This window comes from Marmota monax, unplaced genomic scaffold (assembly GCF_021218885.2).
Source record: "Marmota monax isolate L192 unplaced genomic scaffold, Marmota_monax_Labrador192_F-V1.1 WCK01_AAM20220418_F8-fsc00329, whole genome shotgun sequence".
Taxonomy (NCBI): Eukaryota; Metazoa; Chordata; class Mammalia; order Rodentia; family Sciuridae; genus Marmota; species Marmota monax.
The window spans coordinates 307,694-333,617 of NW_026692083.1; the positions used below are offsets into that span (position 1 = coordinate 307,694).

The 25,924-nt window shown below is 39.2% G+C and overlaps 1 protein-coding gene across 1 annotated transcript in view; it reads left to right on the forward strand.

Moving 5' to 3' along the window:
* Fat4 (FAT atypical cadherin 4) overlaps positions 1-25,924 on the forward strand; it is a 153,723-nt gene that overhangs the window by 58,104 nt on the left and 69,695 nt on the right. Inside the window, exons 2-4 of the mRNA XM_046460489.2 lie at positions 11,319-11,450; positions 19,789-20,050; positions 21,365-21,715. Coding sequence (XP_046316445.1) covers positions 11,319-11,450; positions 19,789-20,050; positions 21,365-21,715 — 745 coding nt within the window. The remainder of the gene's footprint in view (positions 1-11,318; positions 11,451-19,788; positions 20,051-21,364; positions 21,716-25,924) is intronic.

Consider the following 25,924-nt stretch of genomic DNA (forward strand, 5'->3'; position numbering starts at 1 on the left):
AAAAGTTTTATATTTTGATTAAGTCCAAAGGGTCAGTCTTTTATTGCCTCTCTCTCTCTCTCTCTCTGTGTGTGTGTGTGTGTGTGTGTTTTCCTAATGAATCTAGATAGATTCCTACCACTGCAACCTGTACTAGAATTTTGGTTTAAGTGATGGGTATTACAAGATAGTAAATCTGAACACTTAGAATTGGCTCTGATTGAGTTTTTATATTCTAAGCAGCAAGCAAAGGCCTGAGATATAGTGAAAGATCAATGAATTCTTGTTCAATAGATTAATTCATTCCTTAATACTCTTCTTCAATAAGAACATTTAAATAAGAAATAACAGTTTTTTCTCTTTGAATAATTAATTCTGGAAACTTCTTGTTTATCAAAAATGCTGATATACACTCCTTAAATTGAAATTATAATTCTGCAAGCATGCATAAAAGTACATTTCAACCATAACATCAGGAAAAGTGAGTTCCTGATTTTGCCTTGGAAACACCAGGATAAGTGATAAGAGATGCTTCATTTTTAATTAAATATTTATTTTTTGTAGTTGTAGTTGGACACAAAAACTTTATGTTATTTATTTATTTTTATATGGTGCTGAGAATCAAACCCAGGGCCTCGTACCTGTGAGAAGAGTGCTCCACCACTGATCCACAACCCCAGCACCCTTGTTTTATTTCTTTTTTAAAAATGTGTTTGCTGCCAGGTGCAGTGGCACATGACAATAATCCCATGGCTCATAGGGATTGTGAGTTCAAAGTCAGTGAGGCCCTAACCAACTTAGTGAGACCCTGTCTCTAATAAAATGATGGGGGGTTGCTGGGAATATCGCTTGGTAGTTAAGTTCCCTTGCATTCAATCCCCAATGCAAAAAAAAGAATCATCCATTGATGTCATCCTACTGGTGGTGAGGTAGGCACAAGAACATATCGAGAAAGAGTAGGAACGTATTGGACCACAAGTCAACCATGTTACTTCAAAGTAGTCAATAAACATTTTAAACTAACCTGGTCTTTTCCATGACTCTAACTTCATGTTTTGCATAAGCCCAAAGGTGTTGTATCTGATTCTGCACCATTTTTTATTTCTATCAGGAGAGTAAACTTTTTTAACCATTGAAAGATTTCTTCAAAGTGAAATATTTTTAAAAATGTATATGATTTTTGCCATACAGTTTTTCCACTAAAAACTTTAGTTCAGAGGCTTCAGCAATGAGAATTAGGTTAAAAAAATAGCATCCCATGTGGAAACACCTTTTAAAAAAATAATAAATTTCTTTATTGTTTGTTTCTTTACTTTTGACATTTAGATTTTTTTTCCTCCTGCTAGTTTTCTCTTCACCCAGGGTTTATTCTTAGGATTTTCATTACTTGAGATGGTTTTACCACTTGGCGGTTTACTCCAGCTCTTCTCCGCTGCTCGTTATTTGTGTGTGTATAACAATAAAATGTACTAGTGCAGTGGCCAATCGGCTTTTAAATCCTCCAGGAGGCATACAGCAAGTGCTGACTCTATGCTAGGCATTACACTAGAAGCAAATCTAAATTTTCCTTGTTTGAAACTTCTAAGAGAAGCCTTCTGAGTTTGCTGAAATAGAATTTCTGAAGGTAATTAATGCACAGAGCACTTTAAAAAGTTTTTATTCTGTCACATGAGTTTAAGACTTTCTCAGAAGACAGATTTTACCTTTTAGATCCAATAAAAGTGGCATTCATTAATTTTGATGGATGAACATGTATGTGCATTTTCACGTAAATGAAATCTGTTATAGTGATGATGAGGGCCACAACCAAGTTAGGATGCCCGCCACTACGGCATAGTTTGAGACTTAAAAAAGACCAAAAACTCTACAATGAGATTTTAAAGTTTGACATGGTAGTTTAAAAGTATAAGAGAATAGAAGCAATTCTATTAGTCATGTTTTGGTTGCTGTGACCAAAATACCTGACATAAACAACTTAAGGGAGGAAGGTTTCTATTCTGGCTCATGGTTTAGAGCTCTCAGTTCCGGGGACAGGACTTCCCCACCTCTTCATCATTTTCTGCTCTTTAGAAAGACACTTAACACAGCCTCTGATTGGTTCTTCTTGGGTCAGTTATTCCCACTGGCTGCTAATCTTGGCACTGTGTGGGTCGGGCTCCATGTGCCCTGTTTTGAATTGGACAGATAGGAGAGGTGACTTGGGAAGTGGGAAGTGGGAAGGGGAGGTTCAGGGTGAGGGAACTTAACCCACAGGCACACCACCGAGGGTGTAGATAAACTGTCCCCCCTTGTTGTGACTCTTACTTTAGAGCAGTAATTCGTTATCTAAAACATAAACATTACATAAGATATTGGGTTAATGAATGCATCCCTGCGGCCTGTGTACGTGTTCGATATTTCCTCGATAATATTACGTAATAAAGAGCCACAATGTCTCAAAGTCCCTCAAGGGAACAGGTGCACTGAGGTATCACCATCAGGAAGCTCTAGGCTCAGGTGTCACTGGGGAGCTCTGATTTGGGCTGCCAATTTTTCAGCTGGGATTCCTGAACTAAAAACCCATGGTCCTCTTTCTGGAACTAGTGGGCTAGCAGGGCCATATTGTTTTAATGATCGTGACAGAGGTACACAGCAAACACATTTCAGGCCTCTACTTTGTCATATTTCTATATCCAAAGCATGTGTCTTGGGTGAGTTCCAAGTCAAGAGACAGGGAGGACCCTCCACCTTGAGTGGGAGGCACCCTGCAGGTGCTCCAAGGGAGGGGCAGACTACGGCCAATAATCCAATCTATCTCAGCCTTAGCTTTAGTACAAGTCAAGCAACTCGTCTGTTTTCAGCAGTCTTAATAGAGCTTTCTCTATTTCATCATCTCCAGTATCTATTAAGCTAGGAAAAAAATGAAGAAAACATTGATGGATGAAATATTGTTGTTTACTTTTCGTTAAACATTCCCCTTGATAAGTGTCTACCACCTTCAGATGAACATCTATTGAAAGTGCACCCAGGATGCTTTGACTGTGTGTTTTTTTTGAAGAATAGTATAAAAATTTCCATAAGGTTTACATGCAAAACCACACATATTTTAACTTGATCTTTTATTCTGCATTTACTTTGGGGCGTCCTTAAGAATCTGTTCAAATGCAGAAATTATGCGGTATTGATTTCAGGAAAAGTTGAAGTGCTTACACATGATTGCCTTGGCCTTAAAAGAAATCCTTATTTGGTTCTAATTTGAACAATATTGAAAGCACAACAACACTAGCTTTTTATTATGTCACCACACATTTAGTGAGTTATGGAAAGCATTTCGCTTCACTAGTGGAGTTAACCATGTCCTATCCGCTCTTGTATCCATCCCTGTCATTTCTGGCTACTCTCCAAGCCTTCCTGTTACTCATACATTTCTTTCCTAGTAAGAAATGCGTTGAAATCCCAAGAACATATGCTGCTGACTGCTAGAGGAGTTTTTTGTGGTGAGAGATTAGCGTAATTGCTTTTGTTTGAAAAATATAATTGGGCACAGTTACATCCATGCAGCTTATATGAGAAATATGTTCTGTTTTAAAACTCATTATGCGTTTCCCCCTTTGCCTTTAAAAGTGAAACTAAAAGGAATCTAAAGTGTGCATGCTTCTTTCATTGCTAATAATGAAAAAATACTTAGAGTGTAAAAGTACATCTTTGTATTAAGTATAATGGACAGATATCTAAATTACATGTAACTTAATTTCAATTTAGCATATAAACTTTGAAAAGACAAAAATGCTCTTATTAGACTAAAATCCCCCAAAGAGAAGTATTTTAATTTTCAAATTAAATATTGTTTCATCAGATATTTTTATTATATTGTTTCTTTTACTAAAGTGTTTCCAATACAACAACATAGTAAAATAGTATTAATATACGTGAGATAGCATTTAAATGTTCATTTTCTAGTGAAATGCTTTGCTTATTCATTTTTTCTTTTCATTCTAAGGACAAATATACCTAAGTTTATGAAGATCCCTGAACTTCAGTTGAGTTTGGGCCTCCAAGAGATAGTGTTCACAACAATTTGTGGTTCATTCAAATAGCAGTAGTGGCCCTATTGGCCTTCCCTGATAGGTCACATCTAACCCCTATCATTCTTTCATAGAATGAAGTCATAGTTTGTTTTCCCTCTAACGTTTGATTTCTCCCATTTTCTTCAATATTTCAGTGATACCATGAAGATGAGATAGTGCAGTTACTACAGCCACTGCAGGCTCTTGAATTAGGTCGGTTATACATCATGAAGAAATACATACCTAAAACCATTCTTCACAGGGTAAGATCAGACCTTGCATACCTCCAAAGTCCAAACATTACATTCTTGACATTTAGGGCATTTAAATGTAAACTGTTCTTTGTTAGGGCCTTCTCATAACTAAAATATGAGTCACTTGGAAACCATAATAGATTTTGGCTCTGCTGCAGGATGAAGTGTTCTGGATGCAGTGAAATATTTCACCCAGACTCATGGCAGCAGGATTCCCAGTGGTCACCCATAATAGGGAAAGAAATGAAGAACCCAACGGAGGGAGGTATGCAGCACTGGCACCGACCCTGCCCAGACACCCAGCTCTGCATTGCTAAGAAATGCGAGTATTCACACATGGTAGTGCAAAGAGGTGCTGAATTTTCTTTTCCCTAGACTGGACTTAACTCTAAACTTAAAAATTTAAATTGGAGTCAGACATATGTTCTAACAAATGAAATTATGTGGCTTGTTCTTTTACAAAACAGAACTAATGTAGAATGTCAAAGTTTCCGCTGACGAGATCTTTTGTCTGTAATCCCAGCACTCATAGGTTTTGACATGAATTGAGTAAATAAAGTTTTGTTAGTGGGAGCCCATACAGCATACAAAATGTGTGGATCCCACTGAATTAAATAAATCATGTAGTGTTTGGCTTCATTGGAAAAGACAGTGTGTGAAGATCATTGTCAAACCTTTTAAATCCAAATTTGACCGTTGATTTGAAGCTGTTGTTCCAATATTTCCATCCTGATGTCTTTGTTTAATAAGTGTCACTCTCTTGATCCCAAAGTCCAAGGTCAAGGCAGAGTGCGTCTTTGCACACATCACTTGATTCAGAGCTTCTGGGCTGTCCCCAGGGCTGAGCCTGTGCTCTGTGGCCAAACTCAAGCCGCACACCAGTGGCATCTCAGGCAGGAAAGGTGGGGTTTTCCTTTCCAGGGCCAAAGGAAGCGACCGCTCCAGTGTACCGACCCTGACGTGCACTGCACTTGGGTTAATTTGCTTTCCACCCCTCACTTGAGCCTTCAAACAGAAAATTAAGTACATTTACAACACCTTACTTCATGCTGGTGAAGTAAAAATCGTTTTGAGTGTCAGATGAGACGATTTTCCTTCCTGAATTTCAGTAGTGCCTGCCTGACATAAATGAGGGCCTCATTAACACAGTGTCATTGGCGTGACATCACAGATGTGATGAAGGCCTGTGAGGGTAATGAACATGTGGATGAGCTCATTCTTCTTTGCCTGTGGTCGGGTGCTTAGCAAGGGCTGTTGACGTGGGATGGGAACTGCTCACGACCTGACATCCTAATCTCTCAACTTGGACAGTTTCTAAACCAAACACAGATATTTTTCTGAAACTCAAGTCATCCCTCTGAGTATGAAGTTATTGGATTATCATAAAGTAGTGTTTAATAGCAAAAAGATTCTATATGATGGCGTGAGGGACATACACAGCCCGGGAAATCAATAGGGTCAAATTGCTTCTAAAAATTGTAGCAGAGGACTACTTTGATTAGTATGCTCTTTCCATGCCAGGAGCATTTCTGTCTTAATATCACATTTGCAGAACAGGTGACTGTAGTACAAATATAAAAACAACCGGGATTTGCTTTAAACATCAAAATATCTCTAAGAGGTAAGGTACGTGCCAGGCATATAATCAATCTAGCACTTGAGTCTTTCATAACTTGTGTACTTTCTGTGTATCCCACTAGTTATTTGTATTTTAGTCATTTGTGAAATAAATATTTATGAATATTGAGCCATTTAAAATTAAAAAGAAAATCTTGTCGACATTTTTAAAGCAACCACTTTTACTTATATCTACAGAACATCTAAGTTTCCTATCTGTCATATATGCCTGTGACCTTTCTTTCAGCTGAGTGATTAAGTCTTCTAGTGATGTTGGCAGGACAAATCCTCATGGATTCTCTTCCTTTAATGTACGTATTGAAAAGATCTTAAAAATGGGCCACAATGTGTATAAAATAATATTTGCCAAGTAGCCCATCAAATATTAATTTCTTCAAAAATAATTTCTTCTTGACATTGAATCTGTGTGAATGACCAGGCTCTTCGTGCAGCGCTCAGAGGACCATGATCTTAGGCTTCTTGCTCCACGTGAGCCTTGGGCTTGTGGGTCTCTGAGAAGTTAGGTGGGTTTGAGTTAGGAGGCCCACGACATTTTTCTTAGATAAATCATGTGGATTTCAATACCTTGGTTCTGATTCTCTGCAAAATAAAGGACATAAACATGATGACATTTAAGATTTCTTTAAAAACATTAATACTTCTCCTTGCAAGTGAATGGACTTCTGAGCTTTTGGTATACTATGATTCCTATGACCCCTCCCCCACCCCGAAGATCAATTTTTATATGTACTGAGAACTATTTTATATAGGTTGATGGAAAGTCATAAATTAAAACTGTGTTTCAGATTTTTTTGGTTTATCCTGATTCATTAAGAACGATTTTACTTAGCTTACAGAGAGGTTATACATTTAAGAATATGTTTTTAATTGTGGTTGTGCCAGTGACCACCATTTAATTACAGGTTTATTAACTGGGAAATGAGCTCATAATGGATCTTGCTGTTTTAGTCGATTCCTTAAAACATGAATATAATATATTTCTTTCACAATGTCTATTTAAGTCAGGGAAATACCATGTTTTATAGCTAGATCCACACATATGTAATGGTTTAATGATTACTGGTTTTAACTAAGTTTGGTCATTTATCATGTAATTTCATGGTGATCATTTCACTTAAAATTTTTAAAATAATTCTCCAAGAGATAATATCGTGGTTGATGCAGTGCAAAATAAAGAGTTGGACACAAAAACCAGAAACAACCAAAAGAAGATAACATACTGTATTCATTTCATAGCAGCTATTTGCCCCATAATATTTGTGGTTTTTAAATGTGCATTTGATTATTTTGCAAGTTAAATAATGGGGACTGTATTCTTTTAGTTTGAAGAAGTTTGGTAACAATATTAAATGTCATATTTTCAATTCAATTTTTGTCTATGAAACTACTGAAAGGCAACTCATTTTAAACTAATTGGTCGTTAGCTCCTTTAATCTGTCATATTTTTGTCCCCGTATGTAACAATTTTGTTCACCAAGGTTTCAGTTCCTAAGGATCAGGTGTCTCCACCCAGAAAGTCATTATTCTAGAAGTCCCTACATGGTAACAGGAGTGGTGGCCACGCACACTACCACGGTTCATCCTGTCACCAGCTGACATATTTATGAGGAATAAGTCAACCACAAACCTACCAACTGCCTTTGTTATAATAGGCAAACGCCGTATGTTCCTTGAGGCCCAAATGTTCCAGCACATAGGTCAATTTCTGATGGTTGTGCATGAAACATGCAGTGTCTCCTCTTAACAGGGTGTTTCCTCCATCTTGGAAGGCCAGTTTTCACAAATGTTCGGAATTGGTACCTTGAAAATGTAAGTGCTGAAGCTCCCAGCTTAACAGCCACTGAAGAGGAGCTTCTGAGTTCAAACTGGGATCTTCGTTTCTGCCAACTGATCAAATGCAATTATGTTACTTACTTCAGATCTAAACAGATGTCAACATATGTTTCCCAAACTAAGCGGACACCGCTAGCACCGAGGGCTCAGCCAGGTGGTAGTGCTTGGCTTGTCTTTTAAAGAATGGAATGCATTTTACAACATTCACTTTTTTGGTTCAGGAATAATATAATAAGCTGCTTAAGCTTTTCAGAATATTTTTTTCAAGAGAGAGAGAGAGGAGAGAGAGAGAATTTTTTTAATATTTATTTTTCAGTTTTTGGTGGACACAACATCTTTATTTTATTTTTATGTGGTGCTGAGGATCGAACCCAACGCCCCGCGCATTCCAGGCGAGCACATTACCCCTTGAGCCACATCCCCAACCCCAGCTTTCCAGAATTTTAAAGCAAACCACTAATCACCATTTTCTGCATTCTTTAAAGGGATCTAATTGGTTCAAAGGAAAGAAGTCTTTAAAAATTATAATGCTTAAGTATCGTTTCTGGATATCTTCTCTAAACTTTTAATATTTGATTCCTCTCTTTTATACGATAGCATTTCAAAATAAACCCCACCATGTCCTTGTCCAAACAGGGCCCAGTACTGGTTTGCCTCAGATCAAGAGAACAAGCCACACAGGCTAGGATCTATAGATGTCAGGAGAGAAGGTAACCGCCCTGGTCCAGGGGCAGGAAGCTCAGAGAGGGCGTAGTGTGGGGAGCAAAGGTCCTGGAATCAAGGGGTCAGCAGAGCGTTTTCCAGGGGTAACATAAATGCCTCTACTTGTTCATATTTCTGTTAACATATTTCACCTGTTGCCTGCAAGGAATGGTGACATGTCCTAATTTGTTCTGTATTTTTAGTGACTAACATGCTTATCATATGACCCATTTATAAGATAGTGAATGAATAAACACTGGCACCAGTGTGCACATCAAAGCAATTCAGATCCCAGAAGGGAATACTATGTGCATTTGTGGAAATACATACATATAGGTGTGACATATATTTTTCAAATATTGGTTGTTGTATTTACTGGACACATACAAACAAACATGAGATAGGTTTGCATTCCCCTACAGCTGTCTCGCCTTGTGACTACCTAGCTCTGTAACTTAGAGGGTTACAAGCTCTGCACCTCCATGGATTCAGCTCTCAAGTGGGAAGATGATAGTGCTTACCTCAGAGGGCTCTTGTGTGTGCTCACGTGCGTGTAAGTACACAGATGAGTAACCTAAAGCAAGGTCTAATACGTAGGTCAGCTGTTTTGTTAAATATTGGCAGGGGTAGTGCAATTCGTACGCACACCATTTACATGAGAAATGAGTTATACCCAATTTTATCTTGTTTATAGTCCTGAAATGCCTGATATATTTAATTAATCTCAAACTTGATTCTTATTCATTTCAATGAACTATTCTTCTCTGAACATTCATACTGACATATACATACACTTTCACAATACCACTCACATAAATACATACTAACATATGCTCAGCCTCTCACATAACATTCACACAATCACACACATACACACACACACACACACACACAAGCGTACACGAGGTGGGTGTGTTGTTTTCCAAATAGGATAAGTTTTAAATTATAGATGAAAGACAATTTAGACTTTAAAAATATTATATTGAACTTAAAATTCAGAATTGACTTATGAGCCGTTCAGATCAGTTTATGTTATTCTTCATTTCTTTCTTCATTCATTTAAGGATTATGCCTACATATATGAAAATTTGCACATGTGTAATGTAAATATATTTACTGATTTCTGAAGCATACTAACAGTTTCATTCTTGGATGACCATCACATTGGACCTTTTGAAATACATGAATATGTGTGTGTGTGTGTGTGTGTGTGTATTTCAAAGCTCTTTCTTCATGAGTACTTGGTAAACCTTCCTCATATCCCAGAAGTGATCGTTTCGATGGGATCTGGGTAGTGTGAACTCCTTTTCTAGGAGCCTCTCCCTGGCCCCACAAAGCTCCTGGGTCTGTCTTGACAGCCTGAAAACCAGGATCTTGACTTTTCATGGAGCACTTCCCTCTATGCCAAAGACTGTGCGGAGCAGCACTTCCATCACCCACGTTGTCTTCACAAAATGTTTGGAGACATGTACCATTGCCCTGACTTAGGACAGAGGACTGAGCTATGAGAAATTAGATGTCCAAGTTCACTCATCTATAAGTGAGAAACCAGAATTTGAACACCAGGTTATCCATCCTAAGCCTGCCAGGAAGCCAGCTGTGGTTGTGGTCACCATGGGTCCTTCCTGGGGGTATGGAAGGAGGCGTGGCAGCATCCTAATTGCTGAGGCTGCCCGTCAGTCACTGAACTCACAGGAGCCCCTGCTCTGATCCCAGGCCAGGTTCAAACCCTCCTAGGAGGCGGGGCTGGCTGCAGAGTGATCATTACACTTAGGTTCCTGTGTGGCTGAGTTTTCTCTTTGGGCTCTGCTCATCCTTGTCTAGCTTGTCTTGATCTCCCTCTCCTGTCTAGTCAGATTGCAGTGACACTTCTACCTGTCATCCTTCTCCCTTCTGCCGTGCTCCACCCCCCTAGGAAGGGAGAATCCAGAATTCCTCTGATCTCCCTGTCCCAGGTCACCCTCATCACGCCTGTACCCAAGGCAGCCCGGCCTAGCTGTAAGGACAGCGTTCCATCCTCGTTCTGAACTTGCTGCCTGGGTGGACGGTTCTATTCCTGACTCGGTTCTGTGGTCCAACTGGGGAGGTTTCCCTTTATTACCAGTTGGCTTTCCCCTTTCTTATCAGAACTTCAGTTTTTAGCACCTAGCTCAAAAAACGAAACACATGGTTTGAAGTTATAATTTAGACTTCATGAATCCTTTCCTTAAACAGTTTTCTTATGTAGAGAACACATATCACTGGCCAGGATCTTTCATACAGGGCTGTCAATATTTGCAACCTATGCAAACAGGGGTCTGAAAGGAATGATTGCTTGATTTTTATCACCAAGAAGAAGTGCTGATAGGAGTAGAGATAGAGAGATATATGTATTTTTCATCGCCCCAAAGCTGAGGGTTGACTTTAAAGGGGAACATTTTCAGTGTTTTTTAAAACAACATGTGCACGTCTTATTTTTCCCTAGACATCAGTTGGTAATATGTAAACATTTCAGGAAGAAAATTTCCACCACCTCAACTGTGTCAGGCAAGATTAATGGTTGAATGACAGATGGTCCCAAGACTTAATAGTTCTTCACTGGGGATTAAAATGACATTTGATCAGTGGGCCTTCTCTAGTGTAAGCTTCATGGTGATGATGTAAAATTAATTGCTACCAACAGGTCAAATGATCTTCGCTTGACTGTGTTTTCTATAAATATTTCACAACTTTCCCTAGGGGCCTGTTTTACTTGGGATGCTGAACACACAGGTTCTGATTCATGCTCGGGGCCTATGGTATGGATTCTGGGTGTGTGCTTTAACTGGTATCTTTTAGACACACGGGACCCTCATGCATTGTTCCTCTCTCTCCTCTCTCTCTGCAGGTAGAAATAACCCTTCAAGATATCAATGACAATCCACCAATATTTCCAACAGACATGCTGGATCTCACCGTGGAGGAGAACATCGGGGATGGCTCCAAGATTATGCAGCTAACAGCCATGGATGCTGATGAGGTAGCTTGGAGCAAGTCTCTGAATTTTTGCAACACAGGATGGTAGCAATTTATCAAATTCCAAATACATATCAACAGCTTGACTACATTGTAATTAAGGTTTTGCATCGGGTGCTCCTTCCCAATGAACATTGGTTAGATCATATTTGAAATGTGATATAAGACTGTCAAGACAGAATCTATCAGGAGGTGATTTTCCATTGATCAGCAGTTCATAACTTAGTTAATTGCTGGTTGCATTTGAGATTTCTTAGCCAGATTATTTTGCTTCTCAAAAAAAGAAAGGATCTAAAAATAATCTTCATTTTTATGCCTCTGTCATTCAAATTTACTATCTGGTGGCAGCCGAAGATTGATTTTTACTTTATTTGTAATTGCAAAAAAGTGAAAACTTTAACTCACAAAGTTTTAAAGATACCCTTCAGTCCTGCTCAGCTTTCACATATGTGTATGTACTACATATACATTTAAAACAAATTACATAATGTGCGTTTTAAGGATATTATACAAACAAGTTAATGAATTTCAATTTCTTCAATAAACAGAAATTTTATGTCCAGTGCTGAGTGTGAAGTTTAGGGGCACAATTTAGGTTATTATCTTCTGTACATTTTGCAGTTAGCCATGTAAGTTAGCATGCTCCAAATGGTCTGGGAACTTATACAATTTGTATATTTATATTTTTTCCCCATAAAGTAAATGCATTGCGTGGCTGCTTCTGTTGCTGGGAAAAGGGTTTCCCTAATCTCCCAGCTGAGTAAAGCGGGATCCCTTTCCAACACAGCAGAACCTTCATGTCCCCCACAGCCACTCCCGCCACAGGGCTGGGCCTCCGGCCCTCCCCCGTGCTCCAAGGGGAGCTGACAGCTTGATATTTAGCTTGAGTCTGCTCTTCATAAATTTATTTCTTTCACTTTAAACGAGTGAATACATTACAGACTAATATTAGCAGCCAATACAAATACATAATGTCTTAGTCATTTATAAATTTCTCCAAAATCTAAATAGTAAAAGGGAAAAGAATAAAGCACAGACATTTAGATAATTATAGTTCTCCATTAGAAAGGATTTGTGTTTACTACCTATTATTCAATTATATATGGAGAAAAGCCCACATTTCGTCCAAATCCTATCATGGAAAGAGTCATATTACTGAACATTTCTATTACTGATATATATGTAATATCATTGCTGTGATTTAGCAAATACGTTTTCTTAAAACTTATCATTGATAAAATATATTTGGATATATAAATTCATAAAATTTCATCAACTTTAATTTGAAAATAGCAATAACAATAACAATAAAAAAGTTCATATAATTGACGTAAGACAATCCACATGGAATAATTGTAATTATAATGGTTATTTCATTGGTTATATTTGCTGTAGAATTAGCAAATGAAACTCATTTAATTGAAGTAATTTATTCTTATCACTTCAGAAAAATAAAGCAGTAACCCTGTTAATTTTAATATGTATTTTAAAGGAATGCTATTTATTCCATAAAATACTTTAAATAGAATGGGGTTATTCAACACAATTTATACTGAATGACAAATGAAATTGTAATTCAGAACTTTTGTTGTTTTTAATCATTACACTGCTTTCTCAACTTAGGAGATGGAACATTCAGCCTTTCCAATACCAGTATCTTAGCTGTTATATTTTTATTTCTCTCCCTCTTTTTTTCCTTTCAAGAGTACAAATAAGTGTTAATAGAAGCTCAGTGCTGTGTGTGTTAATTTTCTTGCCTGTTAAGTGACTTCAGTGTGTGCGATAAGGTGTGCGTGCTCACGCTGCTGTCTAATTTGTCTCTTAAGATATGTTGATAGTTAGCATAAGATTTGAGGCAGTGGGACAGTTTTAGGCCTCTACCCAGTCATGATCCCACACGGGTTTGAGTTTATTTTATTTTATTTCTATTGAGAGTTGCTTTTTACATTTTAAAACGCCTCGGCATCTAGGCAGGTGTTTTCACTTAGACACCCCAGTTTGAAAGACTACTGAATGCAGAGTGATGAATCCAGGACACACAAATCGCACATTTGGAGTGAGACAGAGTGAGGTAAGGGACAGAAAAGTGTAAGGCTATAAAGAAGGAAGGGCAAGGGTGTGCAGTGGGGCTGTCCAAAGGCCTGCAGATCAGCAAAGCCTTCTAACTGGATCTGCACATGTGTGAGTATGTGCACGTGTCTGTACATGTGTATGCGTGAGTGTGTGAGTGTGTGCATGACGTGTGTATGCACATGTCTGTGTGTCCATATGTCTGTGTGCATGACTGTGTGTACGGATCATGCACGTGTGGGGTGTGTGCATGTTTCTGTACCTGTGTACGAATGAGTGTGAGTGTGCATGGGTGCATGCATGTGTGTGTGGGGGGGAGTGTGTGTGTAGAAGGCAAGGAGAGGATGGAAGGGAACAAGGTGATGAACCTACAACTTTAAGGCATGAGGGACATTTTTGTGATATTTGGCCATTCTGTTTTTAGAGATGAAGCTCATTAGGCTGCTATCCTTCTTGAATACGTGCTCCCTTAAATTTTTAGTGGTGGTTTAGGTTTAATAAGTACTGAGTATTTTGACTTCTGACATGAGGCACTGACAGTTCTTTGGCCCTTTGCAAAATAGCATGCCGCAGTCCAGCTGCAGCAAAATAACCGGGGGGTGACGAACAACTTGTGTAGATTGATACAGCAGGAGTGGAAGCCGTTTATTGCAGGACAGGAGCAGTATTTATACATTCCACACAGCTTATCTAATTAGCATAAACTAGATACATCAGTCAACCAATAAGGAATCTCCACACTTAATGGCTTGCTGGTGTTACTTCACAAACCACTCCGCCAGGTGCCATCCAGACTTGTTTACAGACTCTAACAATAGCATGGGTACCTAGACTTACCATGGCATTTGGAAATGTTGCCCTTTTTCTTTGTTTGAATTATTTAGAATAAACTAATATTAATGCTTTTAGACAAACCTTAATTTCTACACTCTTCTCAGCTTCTTATTTCTCAGTTGAATCTAGAAAACAAACAAAAAAAGTTTTTGAAAGGATTTCTCTCTTCCCCAATCATCTCTGCGTGTTTTTTTGTTTGTTTGTTTGTTTGTTTTTTGTTTGTTTTTATCATCTAGTTGGAACAGGACTGAACAGGAAATAAAAGGTGCTTCATTTAATTGGTGGCTAGTATTAAAATGTGACACTATCCGGTGTATTGACTTGGGATGTTTAGTGGAATTCTCTCTCTCTCTCTTTTTTTTTTTTTGGTGGTGCTAGGGATCAAACCAAGAACCTTGTGCATAGGAGGCAAACACTCTACCAACTGAACTACATCCCAGCCCTTTAGTGGAATTCTTTACAACACTAAGATCATATAGGTCATCTGCACATTATGTGTCAATATGTTTTTTGTTCTCTGTAGTCGTTTCCTTAATTGCTTAACCTACCATGTGAGTGTTAATAGACTATCCAAGCTCTTGCAGGGCAGTTGAGAAAGGCTGAAGGACACGCCTGTGTAAAGGAATCCCAGTTTTAGAAAGCAACCTGTACATGTTGACTCTCATTTAAATATCATTTGAAAAGTGTTGGATCAAGATACACATGTTTGCAAGCATCTGACTCTGTCAGTCGCTGTTTTCCTTTTATAAACAGAATTATTATGCCCATAATGAGGCAGGATGATCAAACATGGTCTCATGGTACCCTACTTGTTTTTCAAATGCTGGTTAAGGTTGTAAAGTGCATGTGGAATTTAGAGCTATTTACCTTCAGAATTCCTTCCATGTGCTTTTGTCTCTGTGGTTTCTCCGGAGAGTAGGGTATTTTTAAACATCTTTATTTCCACTGCACTGCAGCTGAAACATGATATTTGTTTCTTGTGTTGCTGATATGGCATATTTTGGATATTTTAAAAAATAAGACTTTCAAAAGACCTAATGAAATCATTACTCTTGGCTAGACGTTTCCAGGCATGCACTAGTACTATTACTTCACCATGTCAGCTGATTTTGAATATGAAAAGATTGTTTTAATCAGCATGTCTGATCTTTCTTTTATTTCAAAAGAATTGTCACAAGAATATCATTTATTATTTAGTCATTTTGTACATGGGGCATTTCTAAATATCAAGCCATTTGTGTCATAGCTTTATGTGTTTTTTTTTTCTTTGCTTTCCCCTAAATTCCAAGTGTGTATGAATTCAGCAGGTCAGACGTGAGTGGCTGCTTCCATGCCTGCACCGCCTACTGCAATGGTGGAATTCCTTGACAAATGGAACAAGGGTACAGAATGTGGTCAGATTACCAGTGTTAAATTCTTACCGAGTGTTTTTGTTAAACCATAAAATTACAATAAATATGTTATGTACTCACATACACCTGAATATACAAGATAAATGTGGGTAATGTGTTAAACTCAGTTATTCCATGATTAAATTAAAATGGGCTTTGAGACATTCACTTTATTAAATTTTAAGACCGGTTTTGGGAGTGCGGTACAAAAAGATCACAAATGCCACTAAACATAAATTTTGAAAGAAGGAATATTTTTGCCTAAGGCCATTAGAAGTCTTCCCTTTATGTGCTTGACCTTGAAGTCCAGGAGAGACCTGCGTTTGAAGGTCATGGAGACTGAAGTCTTCCAGCTCACCTTCATAATCCTGAGCAACACAGTTCAAGTTCTTCCTAAAAATCTTCTTGAAAGTTCTTAATCTGAATATTTTAATAAGGAAACTTCTGGATGTTATTAATAGCAAAAGGTACATTTTTAGGTAACTATTTAAGTGAAAGTAGCTTCGAAGTCAACAACACCAACCTTAGTTACTCGGTGTCAAGATCAACAATTACACATAAGGGGATGTCAGAAACCATATTTTCCCCAGAATATGCAGACACTCCAATTGTGTTTTGATCTAACTTGTTCATTTAGAGTACTCTAAGTCATCAAATATTTCTCTTATAAAAAACTTAAAAAATAAAAATAACAACCAGCACTTTCCTGTACTTAGTGTTTCTCAAGGATTGTTCTAGAGATTTTTTATAGATGCTAATTTAATCTTCACAGCGACCCTATTAGGCAGGTAATAGTACCCTCCCAATTGTACAGGGAGGAAACACAGGCCTGTAAGGGTCAAGTATGTGCCCGGCAGGAGGCACCTGATAAGTAACAGGGCCAAAAGTGAGGCCCCAGAGCATCCCTCTCAACCTAAACAGCATGTACTTAACTCAATATTTTTATTATAATATGCATAGTTTCACATATCTAAGAAGAACAATATTTCAACAATATAGAAATGTGTTTAGAAATAGATGTGAAAATTCTATGGCATTAGCATCCTCCGTTTCCAAATCTGCCCAATTCCCTAATTCTCCAGATTTCCTTGATTTCAGACTCTGCTAAAATCCACCCCTCCTAGAGAGCTTCCCCTCACCTCTGTGGTGGGGGATCTGTGCCCTTGCCTATGTGCCCCACCCTTCCTCTGCCATCTTGCCCTGCCCCTCCTCCCCTGCCCCTCCTGCCCTGCCTCTCCTGCCCTGCCCCTCCCACCCCTCCTCCTCTCCCTGCCCCTCCCACCCCTCCTCTCCTCCTCTCCCTGCCCCTCCCACCCCTCCTCCTCTCCCTGCCCCTCCTCTCCCTGCTCACACTCTACCCACCTGTCTGTGCTCAGGCCTATGCACTGTCCCTATCTCATTTATTCTAACTCAAACTCTCATCAGCCCCTGTGACTTCAGGGGACACTGCCATTCAGTGACCTTCAGATACTTTTCTCAGATGTCATTCCCCAATCTGTAATTGCCAGATCGCAGTTTCTACAGATCTCTCCATCCATCACTGAATGCACCGCAAATAAAATTCGCCTTCCTTTCTTCCTCTGCACCAGAGCAGATGCCATTCCTGAAATGTCTTCAGAGTCTTCTTAAGACTTAAGTCTTCCCAGCAAAGTAATTTGAAGATTCTTTTAACATTTTCTTCTCTTTCACTTTGCCATTGCATAGGATTGTTAAAAGAAATAAGTGGAATATATGTGGAAATTTGAATTAAGGAAAACTGTTACTGTTATTTCTTTATCTTGTAATCACGTAACCTTGCTAGTTTCTCCTGTGTGTTATGCTGCGTCTAAATTCTAGAGCAAGACTTCTTGGGTTCAAATCCCTTCATCTCAGTCTCCATGTATTCAAAATGGGCACAGGAAGGGTGCTTTCATAACCAGCTGGCCTGTAGGGCTACCTTAATTAGTCCCCTTGAAGTGAAGTGCTCAGGGCAGTGCTTAACACCTAGTAAAAGCTTAATGACTAACCCTCCCGCTCCCTGGTTGGTGGTTTATAGTTTTGAGGGTCATAACTCACATCACAGGCCTGAGACGTTGCCCCTGTGTTCCCTCTACAGAGCGGGGACTTGAAACCTGTTCCATTCGCTGTTTTCACCAACTTCGGGAAAGTGGAGGCCCCACCTCTGGGGCCCAGATTCTTTCTCCTTTGGTACTGGGGACTGAACTCGGAGTCTGGAGATGGATTGCCACTGAGTTACACCCTCAGCCCTTTTTATTTTCTTATTTTGAGACAGGGTCACACTAAGTTGCTGAAGCTGGCCTCAACTTGCCACCCTCTTCCCTCAGCCTCCTGGGATTGCAAGCATTGTCAGCTCTTGAGCTAAATTCTGTACCCTGCCTCCTTTATTTGGCTTCCCCTCACTCTAGCACATTCTGCGTGTCAACAGTCCTTGAAAGGTTGACTCTAATTAAAACAAGATCAGGTTTCCTGGCCCTAGAATTCAAATCAGTTTGTGTTATGTTTGAGATTCTCCAAATAGTATACATAACTTAACATTTTACTTAGACTTTCTTCTTTTGTTGTAGATCAGAACTCTCCCCTCAGTGAGCTGGCCAAGCCCCTCACTCTCCTTCTCTCTGGCCTTCTGCTTGCACCTGCATATTGTTCTCAGTCTGTTAGACAAAGCTTCCCTTCTAGCAGCCCAGCTAGCTCCACTCTGCATGTATCTCCCTTAGAAGAGCAACTCAGAACCCTCCCTCTCTGTTCTCTGTTCTCTTGTGCTTATTGTAAGTCCTGGGCATTTGGCACTTGCCTGTGCTTGCCCAGGTCGGCTGGATGAGAAGGAAGAGGAGCTGATTCTGGCACATGGAGGTTTGAAATCCACCCGAGGCTGAGAGTTGGAGCACAAGTTAACCAGCGTCTCAGAACCCTGGGTCTTCATTTGTAAAAGTGCCCCTCAGCGATGTGGGTGCTGCTCATTCTCTATCTGCTCATCCACTGAGGGCTATTTAGGTTGTTGGTAAATCTTGCTGACTGTGAATCATGTTCCCTGAACATGGGGTCCTAATATCTCTTTGAAATAGTAATTTCAGTTCTTCTGCATAAATACCCGGAGTGGGATTGCCATCTCCTGGTGGTTGCGTTTGCAATTTTTGGAGGGCACGTCACACTTTCCGCAGAACTGGGTGGTGCTGCGTTCCCGCGAAGCAGGAGGCTTCTGGCTTCTCCTGTCCCCGTCCGTGTTTGCTGCCTTCTGTTCTTGGTAAAAGCCACTTTCACAGGCTTGAGGTGACATATTACTGTGGTTCTGATTTGCATTTCCCCGATGATTGGTGACATTGAGCATCTGTAAACGTAGCTGTTGGCCATTTTTATGTCTTCTTTAGAGAAGTGTCCATTTGGACCCTTGGACTATGTGCAGGGTGAGATCAGGTTCCAGCTCATTCTTTTTAAGCCAGTTTTCCCAGCACCATTTGTTGAAGACACTAGTCTTTCCCTTTTGTGTATTCTCATCACCGTCGTCAAAGATGAGCTGATGTATTTCTGAGCTTCTTACTCTTGACCTTGGCCTGTTGTCTGTCATGCAGTCTTAATCAGTGACTCTCTAGAGTGATTCAGTCAGGAAGCATGGGGCCTTACCTTTGTTCTTTCTCAACAGTGTTTTGGCTATTTGGAGACCTTTGAGGTTCCATAGGAATTTAAATTCATTTTTCTATTTCTGTGCAAAAAAATACCATTAGAATTTTACTAGAAATTGCACTGAATCTGTGGGCTGCCTGGGCAAGAGGAGGATATTGTAACTGTCTGCAATCTTCCGTAGCTTGAGTATGGATGTCTTTCCAGTTGTCTGTCCTATTTAACTTCTTACATCAGTGTTTGTAATTTTCAATGTGCAAATACTTCGCCTCCACAGTGAAGTTTCTCTGCAGGTACAATTTGACATTGTACAGCATCAGAGGAAATGAAAGCCAGAGACACGCTGTGTCACCTGCACACTCTCAGAGGTCTTGAGGACCCTGCTCTTCCTGCTCTGCACCCAGGAACTCAATGCCCTCTCTCTCTCCACAGGGTGCAAATGCTCTTGTCACCTACGCCATCATCAGTGGGGCTGATGACAGCTTCCGCATCGACCCTGAATCTGGGGACCTGATTGCGACCAGGCGGTTGGACCGGGAACGTCGCTCAAAATACTCCTTGTTGGTTCGGGCTGACGATGGCCTTCAGTCCTCGGACATGAGAATTAATATAACGGTCAGCGACGTGAATGACCACACGCCCCGATTCTCCAGGCCAGTGTACTCCTTTGACATCCCTGAAGACACAGCTCCTGGTAGGTGGCAGGTCCCTGGTGCTTGTCGCAGGAATCACCTTTGACTACAATTAGCATTGTGCTCCATGAGTGCCTCTTCTTCACCTCGTGCTACCAGTTATACAAACATCCGCACTGGGATGGGAATCTTGTAATTAGCTTTCTCTGGTACAATTTCCAAGAAAATTGCTAGATTTTTTGAAAGTGAATGAGGTTAGCCATTTGTCTGATTACTAATTATAGATATTTCTGTTTCAGAAAATATTTATGACGTGGGTGTTAATTTTTTGGCAACCACAGTTTTGATGCTCTTTTACCACTTTAAAAATGTCTGTGATTGTGCTTTTTTTTTTTTTAATTCAGAAAGAGCAAAGAGAAACACATGAAAAACTGTTCTTAACAGTTTGAACAATTAGTAGCTCAGTGACCCAGGACAAACAAATTAATTCACTTCTCTTAGCTTCAGTTTCTTCTATAAACTGGAATCCATAATTCCATTCGGAAATAGTGTAATGATTAGTTTAGAAAGTCTGTGTGAGTGTACTAGGTTGGGGCTTAGGGCTAAGTTGGTGCTCAATAAATATTAAACCTGAATCTTGAACTATAATGCTACTTTAACCGGAATCTGGCCTCTGCACATCTTATGCTGTGATTGAATCTGAACACTCAGGGCCATGCTTCTGTTGTGTGTGAGGCTTCATTGACATTGTTAGAAATTCTTATCTAAAGTTAAAATTTTATTATGAATTGCATTTGGAAGAAGTTGTGTGATAAGGCTTATGATACTCTACAAAGGAAATACACATTTATAGACGTCTCCCTTCCCCTGCAGTCTTTTCTTTTCTCCCTCCAACAAGTCGCTCATGTCCATGAAATTCTGATCACATTTATTTCTTGCCGTAAATACAGCTGTGACTACATGAGCTGAACAATGCACAATGTAGAGTCCACATGTGTACGTGGAATTCATTGTATTACTTTTACTTTGATTGCATCAGGTAGAAAAGTAATACCAGAAGTTGGATAATCCCTCAGAACTTTTACACTATTACCTGAGACCCACTGATAATAAAACATGGAACACACATGTTACGTATATCATACATGTCACATGCAAACATGTAACATGTAAATGCATGACATACATGTTTTATTAGTATATGGTGTGTTGGTTTCAGGGACACTGTAGAAATCTGAAGAATATTATGTGCACGAGAATTTCGTAGTGGTTCTCTTGTTAAAGCAGTTGACGATATAAACACGGGCCTGGTATCTCTGTGTGTGTCCCTACTTCCTCCTGCTCCTTGAACTCAGACTCCCTCTTCCTTTTGGTAGGTTCTTTGGTGGCAGCCATTTTGGCTACGGATGATGACTCTGGTGTGAATGGAGAAATCACATACATTGTGAGTGAAGATGATGAAGACGGCATATTTTTCCTGAATCCAGTTACTGGAGTCTTTAATTTGACTCGAGTATTAGATTATGAAGCACAGCAGTATTACATCCTCACCGTTCGTGCTGAAGACGGTGGGGGACAGTTTACCACCATCAGAGTTTACTTCAACATACTGGATGTCAATGATAACCCACCTGTTTTCAGCTTGAATTCCTATAGCACGTCACTCATGGAAAATCTACCTCTAGGATCTACTGTTCTCGTGTTCAACGTCACCGATGCAGATGATGGTATGTGCCTTATAACAACTCCCAAAATCTCATTAAATATCACTGATATTAAATATTTTCTTCATTTCCTGTGTTCAGCTTTTGCAAAATTGTAACTCAACTACTGAGGGTTTTGAAATTCAATATTTCATCAGTTTTTACTTATAAAAGTTACACAACAGAGATTGTATCATTTTGAACTTGTAATTCAGAAAGAATAGGATCTTTGTCCCATATTTTAGGTCAAGGTACAGGAAATTGTACCTTTATTTTATTTATGCATTTATTTATTTATTTATTTTTGCCCTAAATTTGTGTCAGTTTTGAAGTTTAGTCATAAGCCAGCATTTTAGTAGGTTTTTGTTAGGTAAAAGAAGCATTTAGTTTTATATATATTATTTTAACTTAAAAAAGGATAAAATCTGGAAACAAAAGAAAACAAAAGCCTTAAAGAAAAATACTTAAGAATAAATCACTAAATGATGTATTTCAAAATGAAAATCAGTAAAGATATTTTAGTAAGTTCTCATGATATGATTCAGAGGACAGCCTTATATTTATTTAACTCCTGCCATATAATCAAATTGAGACTTTGCATTAAGTGTGTGTGTGTGTGTGTGTGTGTGTGTGTGTTTGACTTGTATTTTTTAAAAAGCATCTGCAAACTTTCATTTAAAAGCTGACCCCCTCGGTCTTTGTTCTGAGACCTATTTTGCAAATACAGGCTTCAGATAATATAGCATTAAAGATAACATTGTACAGATTATCAGTTTTGAGCTCAATGATTTGGAAAGTTGTTAGTGTACCTTGTTTTTCTTTCTTTTGGATGCAGCCAAAGGTCTTTGGAGTGAATAAAACAAAACACACTTCTTTGAAACGGAAGTACATCTCCAGCCTCATGACACAGGCATATCAACCTTAATTTAGAGTTTCCTGGTTGTGATGTGCATGATTCGTATCATCTCAGAATGCCATGTTGTCTCAGCATTCATTGTGATCTACATTTAGTCCCCTTTTGGGGGTATCTAGAAATGCCACTTAGATAAGAGAAGTAAAAGGCACAGCTTTTTAATATGTGCTTCAATAAACAAAGTTAGAAATGTTCTCTTTAGCATCCATTGGGTGCATTTTGAGGTTTCTTCCTCTTACTCAAACATAGTTGACATTGGACACATAGCTATAGGTAAAAATAGGAGTACCTGTAATAGCAATACTACTACTATTGCTACCATTCTTGCTAATATAATACAATAAAAACTATATTACCAGATGTTAGTATGCACCCAGTCCTGGTCAAAGAACATTGCACACTCTTTGGGTACCACCTGCCAGGTCTGTAGATTTGCTCCAACGAGATGTGCAAGTACAACCGTGCCTTACCTCTCTTTCCGAGGTTGATTTTTCGGCTATGGTAACTTTCAGTTTACCTGTTCCCAGAATATGAACATTTGAAATGCCATTTATACATCCTTCAGTTACTTGTCCTTGTAGCTGTGCTTGATCTTCCTGTAGTTAAGAATTTTCCATGGTACATCTCTGTGATTTATTTATTATCTGCTGGAGAGAGCCCATTGTTTCATAAAATTGTGGGTTCCTCTGGAATAAATTATATTTACCCCCTTAACTTAAAATGTTGGGTTACTGGGAAAAGAGCAAAAAACAAAATTTATTTGTCAACAACCTGCTGGAATATTCCAAGTATGTTGAAGCACAAAATTAACCATGGACTCCAAATCCCTGTTCACAGACTATTTTCCCCTTTGATTGTGTTGCATAAAAGTTACAAGCTACATTTACCCATTGTTTTAGTTTTGAATACTTTTATCAGTGCAGTTTCCTGTACCTTGACCTAAAATATGGAACAAAGATCCTATTCTTTCTGAATTACAAGAATAATGATAAGGATAACCTTGTTGGTAAAAATTACTGAGTTTCAACAAATACTTCTTAACTATTTCACAAGAAATATGATTTAGGCATATTTTTTTGGAGGGATGGTACCAAGAATTGAACTCAAGGGCACTTGACCCCTGAGCCACATCCCCAGCCCTCTATTGTATTTTATTTAGAGACAGGGTCTCACTGAGTTGCTTAGCACCTTGCCATCTCTGAGACTGGCTTTGAACTTGTGATCCTCCTGCCTCAGCCTCCCAAGCTGCTGGGATTACAGGCACCCACAGCTGATTTAGGCATTTTTAAATTAGTAAATTAATCTTAATCTCTGATCAACAGGTTCCTGAGGAGGTCATATTGCCATATTAGGTGAAGGGGAAGACATGAAAATGGATTTAACATTTGCTGTTACCTGTAACCTCACTCTCCCAGAGTTTAACCTGTAACACTTTAGGTGATGAGACCATTTCATGAGAATCAGGCCCATGTTTCACTATTTTCATAAAATAGGTAATAGCTGTATTAATCTCAATGTCTCCATGCAATGATAAAGAATCGTACTGAGGAAAACCACTGTAAAATGGGGACATCATGAAAAGACCCCAGTTTTGATTATTATTTTATTATTCTATAAACCAGACGTATTTTAGAATATCAGGAGGTCATATGAGAACATGAGGGTGGTGACGTGATTTTGGCTGAACAACTTTCCCCACCTATGTTCCATGCACAGTGCAGACCTTCGGCATCGCAGATGGGTTGATGGGTTCCCTGCCCTGTGCCCTGCAGGCACTGTTAGGAACTGCTGCATGAAGATGGTGCACTTCCACGTGCTGCCACTGTGGACAGCCTGGCCAACATGAGTTCTTTGTGAATAAAGGCATGCGTTTTATCACAGAGCGACATGTATCTTGTTCTTGCATGTATTTAATCATTTAATTCTGAAGTGTTCGCCTGCCTATTCCTGTATTTTATGTGCCATGATCCTTAGAACTAAGTTCTTCACTGAAATGCAGATCTCTTTGTTTCCATATATAAACACACACACACACACACACACACACCCCAATAAATCTGCCAAGAAGAATCATAGAACTAAATGACTTTCAGAAAATTGAACCCAAATGGTTTGAAATGTGGGCTGTTTTTAGTTTAAAGATCTGCTGGGCTACAAAAGCCCACTAAATTCAAGTTTCAACACTTATGGAGAGAATTTAAAATCTAAAAATAATAGATCTACTTTTTCATGATTCAGATGTTTGATGCAAAGAGCAGAGGGAGAAATAATTCAGCTTTCTGTTTTTCAGTGTGCTGCGACTGTTGAGGGAGCTTGTCGGTGTTGGTGTGTCCCTGTGTGTTTTCTAGATGTGGGGCATGTTTCCAAAGGCACTTATTAGACTTGTCAGGAATGAAAAGTTTCCCTCTTCACAGGAAAGTAAAGGTGGACAGTTTATGTGGCCTGTAGTTCAGCAGTTAGTGCTCAGTTCTTGAGATAAGAGCTGTTTCTTAGTTTGCAGTATTTTTTACAAAAATAGTTTTTTTTCTCAGTGATAAGAGCTGCTACCTTCCGTTCATTTCTGTTGTCGTTAGCTAACATATTCATCATCATTTGTTGAGTGGAAGATCACAGTTTTCTTCTTCCTAACTCTAGGCAGTCTCCGACCCCTTTCTTCCCCCAAGCAAACACCCACCAGCTTTTCCCCTGTGAAAGGTCCTGTTCCTGTTTACGTCGAGGCTATAAAGTCCTGGTACTGTGTTCTGCTTTTGCCTCTGTAATTTTGTTGTTCACCTAAGGAAGGAGCAGGCCTGGTGGCCCTGGGGCTCCGAGCATCCCTTCATTAGCTCACATTTCAGGGGATTTAGGGAGGGACAGCTCAGGCCTCACAGCCATGTGGAATGTCTTGGTATTCCTCATTTCTCTGAACCTTGGTTTGGAAGATTTCATAGATCTTCATGTAACAATTCAATCCCTTTGCTCATTTGTATCATTTTATTTTTATTCAGTTTTTGTTTTCATAACTACCTATCTTAGTATCTGTGTTTGGGTTTTTAAAGGAAGAAGCGTTAAACATCCACTGCTGGACTATGTCACAGGAAAGACAGAGAGATGTCCTCAGAAAGAATAAAAATTAGTTATTCTGTACACACAGCTTCTCCTCCATATAAGATCGTCAAGGGTAAAATGTTCCACCAACATTGATGTACATTTTTATCTCCAAACCTGTGGAGTTTTAAGAGGAGGAGGTGAAGTAGGCTGTTGACCTTTCTCTATCCTGATCTTAAATTCTTTTTGTCCCCTGCTGGTGAATTGACCTGTGGACCCCATTAGCGTTATTT